The 16,574-nt window shown below is 30.5% G+C and overlaps 1 protein-coding gene across 1 annotated transcript; it reads right to left on the reverse strand.

Annotated features, from left to right (window-relative positions):
- Nucleotides 1–356: 356 nt before the first annotated feature.
- LOC125831139 (agamous-like MADS-box protein AGL8 homolog) lies at nt 357–7,972 on the reverse strand. The gene is made up of 8 exons (XM_049510324.1): nt 7,673–7,972; nt 2,396–2,474; nt 2,224–2,288; nt 2,037–2,136; nt 1,908–1,949; nt 1,583–1,624; nt 1,396–1,508; nt 357–707 (listed from the first exon to the last, which is right to left on the reverse strand). The coding sequence occupies exons 1-8, from the start codon at nt 7,855–7,857 to the stop codon at nt 581–583; spliced, it is 753 nt and encodes a 250-aa protein (XP_049366281.1). The 5' UTR covers nt 7,858–7,972; the 3' UTR covers nt 357–580.
- Between the last annotated feature and the right edge of the window lie 8,602 nt (nt 7,973–16,574).

The raw sequence follows: 16,574 nt of genomic DNA on the forward strand, positions 1-16,574 counted from the left end.
TTATATGAACTCTTGGGAGTAGCTGGTTCTTTTGTAGATTTATTGACAGGGGCCTTGCCGGCCGAGGGCTTAATTTTAAGCCGAGATATACTTGTTTGTTTTCTTAATTGCATGTGACTGCCATGCGCTAATAGCAAATGGTTCAGCAAGGTCGGCTCGGGCCTGAGTTTTGGCTTTAGGAGTCAGTTGCACCCTTTGAGTTTGGGGCGTGACAATTACATTCAAAGTCACTAAATCCTTTAATAACATTTATACAAAGTGTTAATTATAAATACTCATAATTATTATTATAGCTAAATATAATATAAAAACTATTATATAACAACTGCAAAATCCTTTATTTGTTGTAGTGGAAATCATACATTTAAGTTCATTTTAACATATACTATAATGTTTTTACAATAATCCATCTATATTGTGGCATGTCTTTGAAGGTACGTTTAGACAATATATTGTGGCATCAATATATATATATATATATAAAGAGATAGATATATAGATATATATATAGATATAGATATATATATATATATACCTAGGTAATTATATATATAGTGACCATCAAGTATTAGTGGTACTTTTAACCATTGAGATGGCGAAGCATCCATTGTGGCATCACAGTATTATTAGCTGCACCTTGCTGCTGTGAAGAATTACCTCCTTCCACTTCTCCATTATCTACTACATTAGTATTCTGGTATGCTTCCCTGCATTTTCAACGAAATCAATCGAGTAATATAATATTGATATGAAACATAAATATAAGGTTTCGATAACTATTAATAAATATTGAACTACTTCTTCTTTTTATCCTATTTGATGTCCAATCTAACTTTATGGACCTCTGCTTAAAAATAAAAAAGTACTTACACTTCACCACAATCGTGCATCTATCACATACTTTAATGTTGCCAAGAAAGCTATCCCCCCCAATAATGCATCTCTATTTTTATATAATCCAAGGAATAGATAGTGGCACAAAGTTCAAAATTTGGTAGCTAATGAATTTGCCACTATATGCTTCTAGTCAAAAGGCCACATTTTTGTGCTCTTATCACTACACATCAAAGTCTTGACTCCTGCATATGCACCACTTTTTTATTTATTTTTAGAGTACTTTCATTCAATTGGTTAAAACATTTAACCAATATAAGAACTTTTTATGTAATAAACTTTACATAAAAACACTTTTTTTTAATTACATAGAAATTAAACCATCCAACTTAAAAGTTTACCACATAAAAATCGTCCATCATGCATGTACATATATTTGGTAAATTAGATGATTTGATTTTAAGATAATTATCCCTTTAAAGAAGTCTTAATTAGATTTGAATGTTTTCTCATTTCATAATCTTGTGTCATTAATTAAACACCAAAAAATTAGGAGTATACCCAAGGTGAGGAGAGTCCAATTGTTGTGGCAAAACAAATGTAGATGAGTTGATTTCATGGTTCTGCTGATCCCATTGATTTTGCTGTGCCACTTCTTTCTCCCTCTCCTTCACCTGTTTTAATATTCACATAATTAAGCATTTGTGACAAGTAGATGCATTTTATTTGGGGATAATAAATTAATAACCTTCTTGGAAAGCTGGTTGTTTTGCTCCTGCAATGCTCTGTCCTGTATCAATGCAAAGATCAAAAAGTTTCTCAATCATACAAATAGAGTCTAACTCATCCTCGAAACCTAGTAGCTTGTAAGAGAGGGTTGGGGTCGGGTGCAAGGGAGGGGAGTAGATGATACGTAGAGTGTCAGTTAGAGAACTTGTTTCGCTTACTTCCACTAGGGAAACCATTTTAAAATTGAACTTATGGTTCCAAACACATGCACCTTATATGGTTCTCAAGTTATTAATTAAGATGATAGCTATAACCACATCAATTAAGTTCAGACAAATTCTCACCTGTTTTTGAAGCACAGAAATGGACTCATGCATCAATTGGTTCTACAAACAAATCAAAAACTTCAATTTAGAGAGTCATTTCTCAAATAAAAACTATATTGTATAAACATAGGAGTAATTTGGTTAAACCTTTCTTGATCGAATGTGTTTAAGAGCAGAATCAAGCTGGTGTTCAAGATTCTGAAGTTCTTTCATATTTAACGACTCCAAATCTTCTCCCACATAATGCCTGCAAACATTTCATCAAATTTTCTAAGTAAAGGGAAATATATATATATATATATGTCACATAAAATTCTATAATGTGACTATGTACTTTTGGTTCCTCTGCAGAACCTCAAGTCTGGCCGTAAGTTTTGCATGTTCCAGAGTCCAGCTTCCCTGCACCAAATTAACATATATTACTTCGCCCTCAGAAACAAGATTTAAGTTCTATATACTGACGATAAATATATAAGTAACATGAGACGCGAAAGAATTTTGCATACCGGGGATGTATGATCAGTAGGAACAAGCTGCCTCTCAGCAAATGAGTATCTTTCATATCTTTCAAGTAACCTCTCCATGCTAATTATATCACATATATATAGTATCACAAGAGAATATACATATGTCAGATGGAACAAATACAAAAAAGTGAAATATATAGGGGAATTGCACAAAACAATAGAGATTATTCTCTTTCAGGTCCTTAGATAACTCTATTAATAGATAAATGATTATGTAAAGAGAAGGGAAAATGCATAAGTACCCCAACATATCCCCGAAATCTCAGAGATACACTTATACTGTACTAAGGTCCTATTACCTTCAAATTTATTTTATAAATAATTTTCTACCTCTTTTCGGCCTACGTGTCACTATCTTTTGAGTCCAGCGCGTATTGATAATTTTTTCAAGTTATTTGGTTGATAGTGCCACATAGGCCAAAAAGGGGTAAAAAATTATTTATAAAATAAGTTCGGGGGTAATAGGACCTTAGTATAGTATAAGTGTGTCTTTGGAATTTCGGGCATAGGTTGGGGGGTACTTATGCATTTTCCCTAAAGAGAAATTGAACAATAAGTTATATACACTATTAATGTATATTACTTATTATTCTCCCTGATGCTTACTTCAAATGATAAAGTTTAAGAGACTCGTGACATAGGTTTCAAGTTCGAGTTAAGTCTAGTATGTAATTAAGTGGAGAAGTGTAGAGGAGCGGGCTTATTATTATCGAGTTTCAGCAGTTATACTTGGTCATAAGAATTGGCCCAAACACATTTTGTTGATCAAGAAAAAATGCACATAAAAAGGGTATATGGTTTTAACAATCAGGATGCTAGAAAATCTTTAAAAAATGGAAAAATGAAAAGTACACATTAATTTTGTATATGGTTTAATTAGAAGCTAAAGTTAAAACACAATGCTAAGGAGGAGTGCCAAATATAGTTGTCAAAAGTATTCCCTTTCTTATATATAGAAGCAATTTAGTCAAAATCACATGATGTAAGGGTATGAGCATATATATGTTCATATATCCAAAGTTATAGTAACATATAAAAGCATAGAGACATATTATCAATATAATAATATATCCAAAAGCATAGAGAGAAGAGATTTTAAAAAATTTATGAAATTTTATGATACAACATTTTGAAAAAATTGCTATAGGATGACAGTGATAGTTGGAGGAGAGGTAGAGATAGACCGAGGAAGAAATAGAGATGAATGATTAGACAAGATATGGCATAAATTCAACACAAAGGGCGGAGCTAGCCTCGAGACATGAGTCAGGCCGAACCCAATAACTCCAAACTCTATATATGTCTTAAGTTATTAAATATGTACAAATTATTAATTTAGAATACACTAATTTAAAAGGGCTAGAATCTTGAACCCACAAGATTGGAATCCTCACTCCACCTCTGCTTCAACTTACCAAAGATATGATCCTAGATAAGAGAGTCTGGAGATCAAGGAGAGAGATAGACGATTAGTAGGTACTCGAGCGCAGTGGCGGAGCCACCTTATCATTAGGGAGTTCATCTGAACCCCCTTCCGCAGAAAATTATATTATATTTACATAGTTAAAATATTTTTTTAGGTATATATAGTAGATGTCGAAATCCTTTGGCTACTTCGTGTGTCTATTTCTTCAGATTTTGAACCCCCTTATCGAAAATTCTGGCTCCGCCACTGCTCGAACGTTTTCTCTCTTCCCGAACAAAGCTCTAGTCTAGATAAAATACATATATGTTCCCTTATCAGTATTACTATATTAATGCTAGTATTATCTTATTCTTCGATTTTGTTTCTTTTAATTTACTTCAGGCATCTTTAATATTTGTATTGCTAGTACTTTTCTTTCTTTAATGTTTTCTTCATAGTTCATATATAGCTTCTTGCTCTTGTATTTTCTTTCGAACTATATGAACCTCATTATCCTACAAAGACAGGATTAACATATGTCATCACCTCCAGACCTTGCTTGTGGAGCTAGAAAGGGTCTTTTTATCAATGAGGGTAGGGGAAGGGGAATGGAGATGGGACTACAAAGTGGAGAATCGAACTCTCATCAATAATGTGGAAGTTCAATTAGCCAACCAACTTTGCTATGAAGATTTTCCATTAAAAAAAAAAAGTCAAAACGTCATTAACGTATTAAAAATTATTTAGAAATTTCTTCTTCTTTCTTTTTACCCATTGGATCAAATTTATCACTTGTGTTATTTTAATATTAAAATTGCACCTCCATTAATAGTACAATTATATGATAATTGTTAATCAAACACATAAATTTGATTTATGGAAAAATTACTTAAATACACAACACTTCTTTACCTATTCTCAATATTTCCCTACTCTTTTATTAAAATACAAAAATCCCTTATTTTCCCCCAATTCAACTTAACCGGATACTTTATTAGTTTAAGTATCCGCCCGTTATTAATTAAAGTATCCGTGCTGCTATATTATGCATCCGCCCATTAATTAAGTATCCGTGCTGCTAACAACTTAATAATTTAAGTATCCGCCCATTATTAATTAAAGTATCCGCGCTGCTATATTAAGTATCCACACTGCTATATTATGTATCCGAAAACACTAAAAAAAGGGATTTTTGATAATTAATGAAAGAGTAGGGAAAGGAAGTAATTTCTTTCTTATACTATGTCATTTGCCTAATTTTTACTTTATTTATTGCTCCACATAAAATACCAGCCCAGCCCATCCATATATGACCCAACTTAACACAAAGCCCATTTTGAATTAACACAACTAAGCAATGAAATTTTACTTTTCACCTCCCATTCAATTTCAAGCAGTTCCTATACCAAAATCTTCAAGATGATCAAGAGCAATTCATGTGATCACTTTTTCTTTAGTCGTTAGTATAGAAATTAATTGAAAACATGAAATGAAATAAAAAATGAATTTATCTCAAACTGATTGATATCTTTTATTGTCTGTAAAGATTCCACTTGAGTTTCTTCTAAAGGGAGATAGTGCATAAAGTTATTCGCACTAAATTGCCTAATAAGTTTCTCATTGGCCAAGTACATAAAAAAATATTTTTGATAATAGATAACAATAATTGATTAGATCGAATTCATTACCTATGCCTACTCTAATATACCATGCTAAAAATTAATTTAAAATTATTTCATTTAAAGATTTAAATTATTAGAGAGCAAGTATCTTTAGTTATTTAATTATATTATGTTTCACCACAACTCGAGAAGTATCTTCCTCATTTTCCTTTAGAAAAAGTACAAGTAATAATCTTGAATTTACTGAATATAGCTAGCTTGCGTTTGGCTCAATACTATAATATCTCTCCAGGAAAAGTGTATTAATTAATCCTGCAAGTCTGGCTAATTGCAGCTACCATCAAACTAGCTCAAAATGACTCTAGTTATCGCTTAATAGGATGTATAAGAATAGTATTAAATATGATGTATTATGTTTGTTTTAGTTATGCTAAGATTATTTATTATGCACTGCACCGTTCAATTTGGTGTATTAATAATAACATGCATTGCATAATCATTTTTTTTTTAAAAAATTGCTTACAAAATACTCTCCACAAATATCATGAAAAAGAATTAGAAAAGATTTTGAGGAGTAATTGTGTCTTTAACCATGCTAATGCAAGTATGAAAACCTCTTGCATTGCTAAAATAATGGTTTACATTGCATAATACCAAATAGAGTATCATTAGTTATACATAGATTGAGAATATGTATTAAACAAAGTATTAGATTATTAGTAATATACAAAATTAATACATGCATTATTTTTTCTAATGTATCTTACCAAACAACCCCTACATAATAAAATTTCTTGTTTTCAAAATTAAACAAGTAAAAATAGACATCTATATTTACTATAATGAACAAGTAAAAGTGAACAAGGGGAAGAATATACTACAATAAATATAAGAAAAAAGGGTAAATATAAGCCTCAACTTGGCGATTTAGAGTGGGTATACTCCTCGTTAAAAAAAATGGTGCACATATACACTAGGCGTTTAACAAATGATGTTTATACCTCGATGTTTAACAAATATATGGTGCATATTTACACTTTCGATTGAATTTAATAAAAAAAAATCTAAAATTGGTTTTTTATTTTAAAAAAATTAAACCACGCAACTTTACAAAAATTCCACACCTATTTTCTTTATCCCTGCAAATCCGATTCAACTAAAAAAAATTGTCCTTCTTTTAATCAAATTTGATCCAAATTCATTTTATGACTGGGTCGAAGAGAGATTGAGTTTTCTTTTATTTTGCTTGGGTCCGGAAATCGATGAGATAAATTTATTTAAAGTTATGTGGTTATTTTGAAATGAAAAAATCAATTTTAGTATATATTTTTTCTTAATTCAATAAATATAAGTCTGTTAATAAGAAAAATGTATTTATATATATATATATCATTTGTTACTTGCTAAACAGTAAAAAAAAAATATATATGCATCATTTATTATTTTAACGAGTACTATATCCGCTTTAAATTTCTAGTTAAAAGTATCTTTGCCTCTTTAAAGCTGGTCTACTGTGGACCTCGTTTCTGCAATTTTTTTTTTGAAGAGTTAGTAGTCAGTTTGCACTTGCATGGAACACAACAACATCTGAAATATACTTTAACTACTGTGCTTATATAGAGTAAGAAAAAACTGTACAGATAGTTTTTATAACTTTTTTAAAAAAATAAATAAATCCCTTTTAACAGGATCATCACGTCATAGCTAGATCCTACATATATATATCATAAAAAATAAAAAATAAAAGTAGAAAAAAGAGCATATATATATATATATTTTTATATACTTCAACAACCACGTGATTTTCTAACTATTGAACACGAAATAATAATGGATCTGTTTATTAAGAGATCATGTAGACTATTTTTAGAAACAAAAACAACTGGATCTCTCGAGATTATAATTATGTCTGTAAAAAAGATTGAAATTTTAGGTTTCTGCATGCAGTTTAGTAAGCTAAAAAAATTATTTTACATATATATATATACACACAAGACCCCACATAAGAACAAAAAAAAAATCAGCAGGTCCCTACATATAATATATCACACATAAAATCTCACCAACAAAAGGATACCAAAAGTCAAAATCAATAGAAGAAAAAAAAAACAGAAATTTCCAAAACTCTAATTAAAGATCAAGAATAGAAGAGCATATATATATATATATATATATGAGTTGAGTATGAGATGCGGGGCGGCTCAATAGAATAAGAAGGAGAGTACGTACCATGAATCATTTGCATATTCAAAGAGTTTTCCTTTAGTGGAAAAAACAATCAAACCAACCTCAGCATCACAAAGCACAGAGATCTCATGAGCTTTCTTCAGCAAACCAGATCGACGTTTCGAGAAAGTCACTTGACGGTTAATTTTGTTCTCTATTCGCTTCAACTGGACTCTTCCTCTTCCCATTTTTACGGATAATTTTTAATAATTTTTCGATAGTAAAAAGAACAATGTTTTTTGTAATATATATATCATATCAAATAGAGAAAAAGGAAAAAAAGGAGGGGGGGTAGAGCAGTGTTTCTGTGTTTGGTATCTAAAATAACTTTTGTTGGGCAAAATATCCCACATGTGGAGGAGAGAGAATGTAGTGGTATTTGAAAAACCATGGTGGTTTCGTCAAATGTGTTGTCGATTTTTTATTGGATGGATTATTTGTTATGTGTCTCAATAAAATCCACAAGTTTTTTTTTAGTACATAACCGTGCGCATCTTGTAGCCAGGTGATGCGAAACTACGGCGTACGATACTAGCTACGTCACGAAATATTATACTATAATATAGTTTACTTGATAAATATTATTTTTATACACTCTAAAAAAAAAAATCCATGCGTAGTTTGAAGAATAAATTGAAATACTTCATTTATTTCATATTAGTTGATTATTTTCCTTTTTATATGTATATTAAAAAATCATAAATAAGAAGATAGTTTTATTAGTTGATTATTTTCTTTTTTACATGTATATTAAAAAATTATAAATAAAAAAATAGTTTTACTAATTCACTCATTAAAAAACTTCTTGAAAATTTTACAAACGAATGTTAACACTTTCAAAAAAATTAATTGTAGGAAAAATTTAATTAATGTTTTCTTTATTTAGTAAAGTGGATAACTAATATGGGACAACTACGTTTAGTAAGATGATCAACTAATATGAAACTGAAGAGGTAGATATTGTTTGTTTTAACAAGTAAAGATAATTAAAAGGTACTATCAAAGAATGTGGTGTAGTGGATGGTTGTTCTTCTCCCTTAATTAGAGGTTTCTGGTTCGAGTCTTGGATATAATAAAAGTTATTGATAAGGAACATTTCACTCAAAATGAGGCCTTAACGTAGCACGAATTCGAATATAAAGGCCTGGGACAAAGTCCTTCAGGTCGCCGGTTCGAGCCCCAGCAGGGCCACTGGAGGCATTACAAACTGGCCGTGTCTCCAGGGCCCCGTGGAACTAACCGTGGTGGACCCGCCTTGAAACAGCGGGACCCGGTGGGTATAGCTAGTCGGGTTCGCAAAGCAACGCCCGGAAACCACGGTTAAAAAAAAAAAAAAAAAAACGAATATAAAGAAATTGTATATATTCAGAAGAAATAATTTAGATTATATAAAAGAAATGAATAGTCAGTGGTATATATAACTTATAACTTATATATATGTAGACACTAATATAAAATGTTTTATATGATTGGTATAGTTTAATTTATGATTCCCTTCAATTTAATTAATGTGATTGTATAAACTTAATTTCTATAATAGTATACAGACATTTGTATGGTTATGAATTATTATTTTAAAAATAAAATAAATTATTTTTTGATAATAAGTATGTCATTCTTTTTGAAACACAATAATTCGTAAATTGGGATAAAGAAATATAATAGATTGTATGTCTTATATTTAGGTATTTCATTCTCTTATATTTTTATTGTAGTAGTACATTATTTTTGGTTCTTCTTTTGAATATAACTAACTAATTCCAGTATTGTGGATAGTTTTTTACTGATTATCTTTTGATAGGATTGTACGAAATTATGTAATGTTTTGAGGGGTGTGTTTGGTAGGCAGTACACGGAGAGATATTTCAAATTAAAAATAAAAATAAATTTATATGATATTTAATTAGCGATATGAATAAATTTTAAAATAATAATTTTTTTTTTTTTTTATCATCAATCAAATATAATATAAATTTATCAGCGAATCAAAGCGTAAAGTTAACCAATTCATTGGCTGGTGGGGAGCAGTAGTTTGTATGGATAAGAATTAATGTACGGCTACTACTATAGTCTAATTTATTGAGCAAATTGTGTGGTCCAACTGGATATTCACTCTCTTATCCCTTTCGTTTTCCTTTTCTATTTTGAAAATTCCAGGAGATCGTAATTGTTTCTTAGATGTGCATCGAATAAATTTATTTATATGTAATAGCTAGTGAATTATATATGAAGTGTAAATTGTATTAGCTAGGCAAATACAATTAAATTGAGAGAGAATTAATTAGGGGGATCCCAACACTCACTATACCAATTCAATCAACTAAGAAAGGATCAAGTGGGATTAAATTTTTCATCTCTCTTATGGATATTTCGCTACATTAACTCAGTCACTCTCACAATTCTCCCTTATTTATTACGTAGTAATAGTATTTGAGCATTTCTACTTTGAGCAATTTACTTTACATTAAAAAATTGTATATATGACAAGGGGAATATGTAATCATTATTATTTTGGTGCATACTGGAAAAATTATGCTGCACAGTAGGTTACAAATGACACAAGCAAAGATAAATGGAAGAAAACGATCAAAATGGTCCTTAATGTATGGGGCTTAAATATTTTTTGTTTTTTATATATATTATCTTACTAAAATAGTTCTTAATGTATATAAAAATATGATCATTTTGGTCTTTAACTCTAAAACTAACTATACAAAGTGATATTTTTTGTTAAACTTAACTGTGGTCCCACAAAATTGCCACATGACAAACCCCTTCTCCCTCAATCTTCTCTCTTCTGCTGCAACTTTCAATTGATTTATTCTTCTCTCCATTACCTCTTTCTTTTTTCTTTTCTAAACCAAATTTTACCAGGAAAAAAAATAAATTGACACACAAAAATCTCTTCAAATTTCAAAGAATATTTTAAGATTCTATTTTCTACCTTTATCCATTACGTTTTTGCCCTTTAATGTCAACAACAGAATAAAAAAATAATACATAAAAAAGTTATTAATCTTAAAAATGACAAAATTAGAAAAAAGCTATATTCTTCTCATAGATCTCTTCAACAAGAGAGAATACTTGTTTTAAGCTTGAAAAGAGTTTACTTATGGAGATCTCGTAAAAGAGAAATGGAGTGTTTTATCTAATTTCCTTAGTTCATATTTATTTTAATGGATCGTTTTTTTTTATCTAAAAATGGGAGTTGTTGGGGCTTATTATTTCAGAGGGGAACTAACAAATGAGTGTAGTGTGTATATAATTTTTTTTACAAGAATATGACAAGTGGGTGAATTGAAAATGGAGCATGACATCTACTGATGGTAAAAGAAAGAAGACCAAAATAGTCATCTGTTAAGTTTAACAAAAATTTTTACTTCTATGGTTAGTTTTAGGTTAAAGATCAAAATAGTCATTTTTTTCTATACATTAAGGACTATTTCAATAACATGATGTATATAGAGGACTAAAAATCTCCATCCTTATATATCAAGGACCATTTTGGTTGTTTTCTCAGATAAATTGCATAAGACAAGCATTGTGCGACGAGCTCAACCTAGAAGGTGGCCCCTTCCTATCTTGGGGCGGACCTACGTGGATGCCTGGGGTTCATTCAAACCCTAATTTTCTGTTTGTGTAGATATATTAATTTTGAACTCTCTCACAAATAAGAAGCAAAGTGTGACATAGTGGTAGATCTCTTTAAAAATTGACCCTGCTTTTTTTTTATTAGGGTCCCATTTAAGGCTAAAAATCACTTTTCATCTTCTCAAATCCCTAAATCACTTCATTAGTTCTTCCCCCAAAACTCAAGAGCCAAATATTAAATCAATTTTGAGGTCTCTTATAATGGAACTAACTTTTTGTGATCACTATTTTTTTGTTGGCTTATTCGCACATTTATACTTTTATTATTTTTCGAACCCACTAAATGAAAATTTTAGATCAACCATTGTTCCTATCACAATCAGGTGTTTCGAACTTAAGATCTTCATTATGAAAGTCCCAAATTAAACCATTCGAGTCACCCCGAATGATTTTTACTTTTACATTTAAACATGTAAAATTAGGATTATTTATCATTAATTATTTTTTGATAGAAAAAAAACTATATATGAATATACTCTCTCTGTCCAACAATAGTTGTCCACTATTGATTTGGCACACCCCTTAAGAAACAATAAATAATAGGTATAAAATTATTGTTTTATCCTTTGACTTTATTAAATTTAATGCTTTGAGAAATGTGTTAGATGATAAATAATATTATTTAATAGCAAGGGTAAAATAGACCCAAAAAATAAATTATCTCTTGATTTTCTAAATTGAACAAATATTGTTGAACAACTATTTTTAATATAGTGAACAATTATTGTTGAACGGAAAAAGTACTAATTTCGTTCAAATTTATGATTGAGACATATAATATAGGTAATGCCAACTATTTAATATGCTTACATTAATAGATCTAGTTGTTGTCAAAGGTCTTTTTAGATTGGTAATTACTCCTTTTGTCCCTTTTTATACGGCATTTCTTTCTATAAATAGTTGGTTCATAATACTTGTCATTTCATAAAATCAATGTATAAATTATCATATTGTTCCCTTTTTTATCCTTGTGGGTTATTAGCCTTGAAAATATACATTTGACCAACTTAGAAAAGCCAAGTAAATGATTCATGTTCATTGGTTAAATTAATTAATCAAAATAAATTAATTCATATTCATTGATTGAAAACTTGAGTTTCAAAAAAATTAAATAAGGATAAAAGGATAAAGTTACATTATTTTTTTAATGCAAGTGCAAAATAAAAATGTGACCTATAAAAAAGGACGGAGGAAGTAGTATGTTAGTGTAGCAATGAAAAAATAATAAATGAGATTTTGAGAACCCATTAAACCAGAAAAGACAAATTATACTTGCACATCAGAACAGAATAAAAATATAGCAAATATATAGAGAGAGAATATTAACTTGACCCTTAAATCATATCAATTATATAAAGTTAGCGTAACATGCTCCAAATTATTAAACTAATTAAAAGAGTTATCTCCTTGACGTTTTGTGAAACACTTAGATATTTTTGGATTCTCCCTACTTCATATAAAGGAAATATAGCTCTTGTTTTAGCCTAGATTTTTCTTTTCCTTTTTCAAAAAGGAGATTCAATACATATGTCAAGCAAACATGGAAGAGACGAAATCTGACCTCCACGTTACAATACTACGAGAAAAATGCAAGTTGAAGTGTTTTAGCATAGATTTTAATATTGAAGTTTGAAAATTTGAGTTTTTAAAATTGTGTTTGGATATACATTTTACTTCTGAATGAAAATTTCGAGAATTCAGAATTAATCTGAGCCGGTTTTGGAAATTTGAAAACCAAAATTTCAAAAATTAATTAATTTTTTAATTAAATAAAGATTTAAAGATAAATTTACAAACCGTCCCGATAATATAGTTGTTTAATTTGTTGTCCAAAGCCCACAAGACAACAGGAATATATTGTCTGCTGCAGATGGAATCTTTAGCACGAAATCAGTCCCTTTGTCCAAATCCCATCATTTACTATTGTAATACTTATTACTTGTCCACTTTTGAATTGACACACCTATTAAGAAATTAATTAATGACATAGTAAGTTTATCATTTTACTCCTATTAATTATGAAGTGGATGAAAAATTCTATATTTTTCAAAGTAATTAGTCATTTAATTGAGGGTATAATAGGTAAAATTTTTTTGTCTTTTCTTGATTTGTCAAAATAGACAAGTAATTAGGAACAACTATAAAAGGAAAAGTGGACAAGTAATTAGGGACAGAGAGAGTAATATTTTTTGTGTTATTTTCGAATCTTAAATAAATATTTCTAGTCTAGTAATAAAAGACATAAAATAAGAAAATAAATTTATAAAAGGCTAGCTACCAAACTAATCAATCCTTTTTTTGCATCATATAACTTAAAATTAGACAATTGTAGGCGGTTTAAACCTTAAACTAAAAATTGAGTTCATTTAAGTTTTAACAAAACATTAGGGGCTCATTAATTAGTTGGGGAATACGAAAATTATTCGAGATTAATTATTTTAGGATTGTTATCTCATTTAATGTATGGGATAAAAATAACATTACAATTTTGGAATAACTAATTTTGAGATAAATTATTCTGTAATTTTATCTCAACCAAACATAAAATAATCTTATTCTAAAGTTAATTCTGAAATTAATTATCTCTTAGCTCTCGTACCAAATACGTAATCGTTATCCTTGTGAAATGATCACTAACTCAAAACAGTAGAGGCACATGATGTAGGAATATACGCACAGATCAATATGGAAAAGAGCAAAAGAGGAAGCATTTTACTGTACAACACATTGAAAAGTAGCTAATGAGAAATTTTACTAAGCGTGTTCAAAATTTAATATACATGTATAAAAAATAAGTTTTGACATATATACTTTATATAGTTTTCTATACATATATTATACTCTCTCCATCCCATTTTATATGTCACATTTTTACTTTGCACTTACACATTAAGAAATGGTGTAACTTTACCCTTCTACCCTTATTTAATGTTTTCTTAAGTCAACTTTATTAATAAATGACAAGATTAATTAACTATTCTATCAAGAGTATAATAGGCAAAATATGGTAATTTATGCATAAATTTTATAAAATGACAAGTATTGTGGTCATGCTATTTATAAAAAGGGATGACATATAAAATGAGACTGAGGGAGTAATTTTTTGACGAAGGGTGTCTGACTAGCCACCATAGTAGGGGTTGCAAACTGGACGGTACACAACTTGATTTTGAAAGATATGGTACCAAAAGTTGTATAGATGGTCGTCTTTCATATCGAGCCACTGAAGCAGTGCGTCGTGCTATAATCGGACACTTTTATCGTGCTATGAGCGGAAATTCTGAAGAAATGGTAAGATATGGGTAAGAGTTCTCACAGATATTTCTATAACCGGGAAACCTACAGAAGTAAGAATGGGAAGAGGAAAAGGTGTTGGGTATATAACAAGAGTTAATGGGAAATGGAGGAAGATGAAAAAAGAGAGGAACTTGAAAAGTCCTCTTAAGTAAAAAGACATTTCTCCCTCATCGGTGGTGGAAAGAAAAATAGAAGAGCTTAAATAGAGAAACACTTCAATTAATTGTTAAAATGGTTGAAAATAGGGACCCCCATCGCGCCGTCGTCGTCGTCACTCGCTCGGCTTCGAAAAATGATCGAGAGAGAGATTATTTTTTAGAAACAGTCATGACCGTTTGAAAGGTTGAAAACTTTCATTAATGGTCGTGTGGATTCGAAAGGTTACAACCTTTCGGAATTAGTTCCTCTTGGTTATAAATACCAGTTATTCTTCAGAATTTTTTACTTACGAAAAATTATGGTTTCTTCTTCTTCTTCTTCTGCACAAATATTTTTCGTGTACTCTACTGCCATTGAGTGGCTTGCTGACACTAACGTTTTGGGTATTAATACACTGGTGATTGATATCATTCTATCCTGGGAGGGCATATTCCAAATCAAACCTCGGATACTAGAGGAGAATAATTTTCTTAAGGGGACATTGTGCATTCAGTGGGCTTGATCTTTTCCCGTTCTGTCTTTTACAGATTCTGATATGTTTTACAGATTTTAGTTTTTGTGAACTAATTTCTGCTCTTCTGTTCTTACTGGTTCATTAAACTTTGGTAACTCCGTGTTTCTGCAAAGTTTGTTGAAATCAGTAATTCTGTTTTAAACACAGTTTGGTAACAATGTTAAGGAATTTTTTTTTAATCTGTGTTTCTGATGGAGACAAAAACCTTCGTGGTTTTATACTCATGTTAAGTTTGCAATTTAAATTATTGTTTATTGAGTCATTTGTATCAATTAATGTTTATTACAGATTCTAAAATGGCAAATGATAATGTTACGGTGGCTGTTACTGCACCAACTCGAATTGTTGTACCACCAGCAGAGAAACCGGAAAAATTCTTTGGTGTGAGTTTCAAAGGATGGCAGCAACGGGTATTTTTCTGGCTTACCACTCTTGGTCTGCAGAAATTTAACAATGAAGTAACTCGGTGCCTGCTGCTGATATGCCAGACAGGGAAAAAATCATGATTATTGAAAGATGGAAATAGGCAGACTTCCTATGTAGGAGCTACATTTTGAGTGCTTTAGAGGATGACTTATATAATGTCTATAGTGCAATGACAACTTCGAAAGAATTGTGGGATGCACTTGAGAAGAAATATAAGACAGAAGATGCATGCTTGAAAAAGTTTGTGGTCGCAAAGTTTTTAGACTATAAAATGTCAGATAGTAAAACAGTTGGATCACAAGTGCAGGAACTTCAACTTATTTTCCATGATCTGATTGCTGAGGATATGGTAGTAAATGAAGCTTTTCAAGTGGCTACAATGATCGAGAAGTTACCATCTTCGTGGAACGACTTCAAGAATTATCTAAAACACAAACATAAGGAAATGAAGCTTGAAGATCTTGTGATTTGACTCAGGATTGAGGAAGATAACAAGACTGCCGAAAAGAAGTCTCGTAAGAGTTCGACAATAACTAGAGTTAATATTGTTGAAAAAGCTCCTACTAAAGGCAAAAAGAGAAAGAAGTCCAACGGACAAAAGTCAGAACAAGCCAAGAAGAAATTCAAGGGCAATTGTTACAACTGTGGTAAGGCTGGTCACAAGTCTTCTGACTGTCGTGCTCCAAGAAAGAACAAAGACAAAGACAAAGGGAAAAGTCAAGCAAACATCGTGGAAGAGATGGAAGATGCAGATGACCTCTATGCAATGATCTCAGAGTGCACTTAGTTGGAAATCCCAAGGAGTGGTTTCTCAACTCAGGTGCCACTCGACATATTTGCTTTGCGAAAGAAGTTTTT

Source organism: Solanum verrucosum, unplaced genomic scaffold, assembly GCF_900185275.1.
Source record: "Solanum verrucosum unplaced genomic scaffold, falcon-dt-bn FXZP01000102.1, whole genome shotgun sequence".
Taxonomy (NCBI): Eukaryota; Viridiplantae; Streptophyta; class Magnoliopsida; order Solanales; family Solanaceae; genus Solanum; species Solanum verrucosum.

Coding starts and splice junctions, on each gene's coding strand:
- LOC125831139 (XM_049510324.1), bottom strand. CDS start 7,857: ATGGGAAGAGGAAGAGTCCAGTTGAAGCGAATAGAGAACAAAATTAAC. Junction 2,289..2,395: donor CTACTGATCATACATCCCCG/GTATGCAAAATT, acceptor AATTTGGTGCAG/GGAAGCTGGACTCTGGAACA. Junction 1,625..1,907: donor TTTCTGTGCTTCAAAAACAG/GTGAGAATTTGT, acceptor GCATTGATACAG/GACAGAGCATTGCAGGAGCA.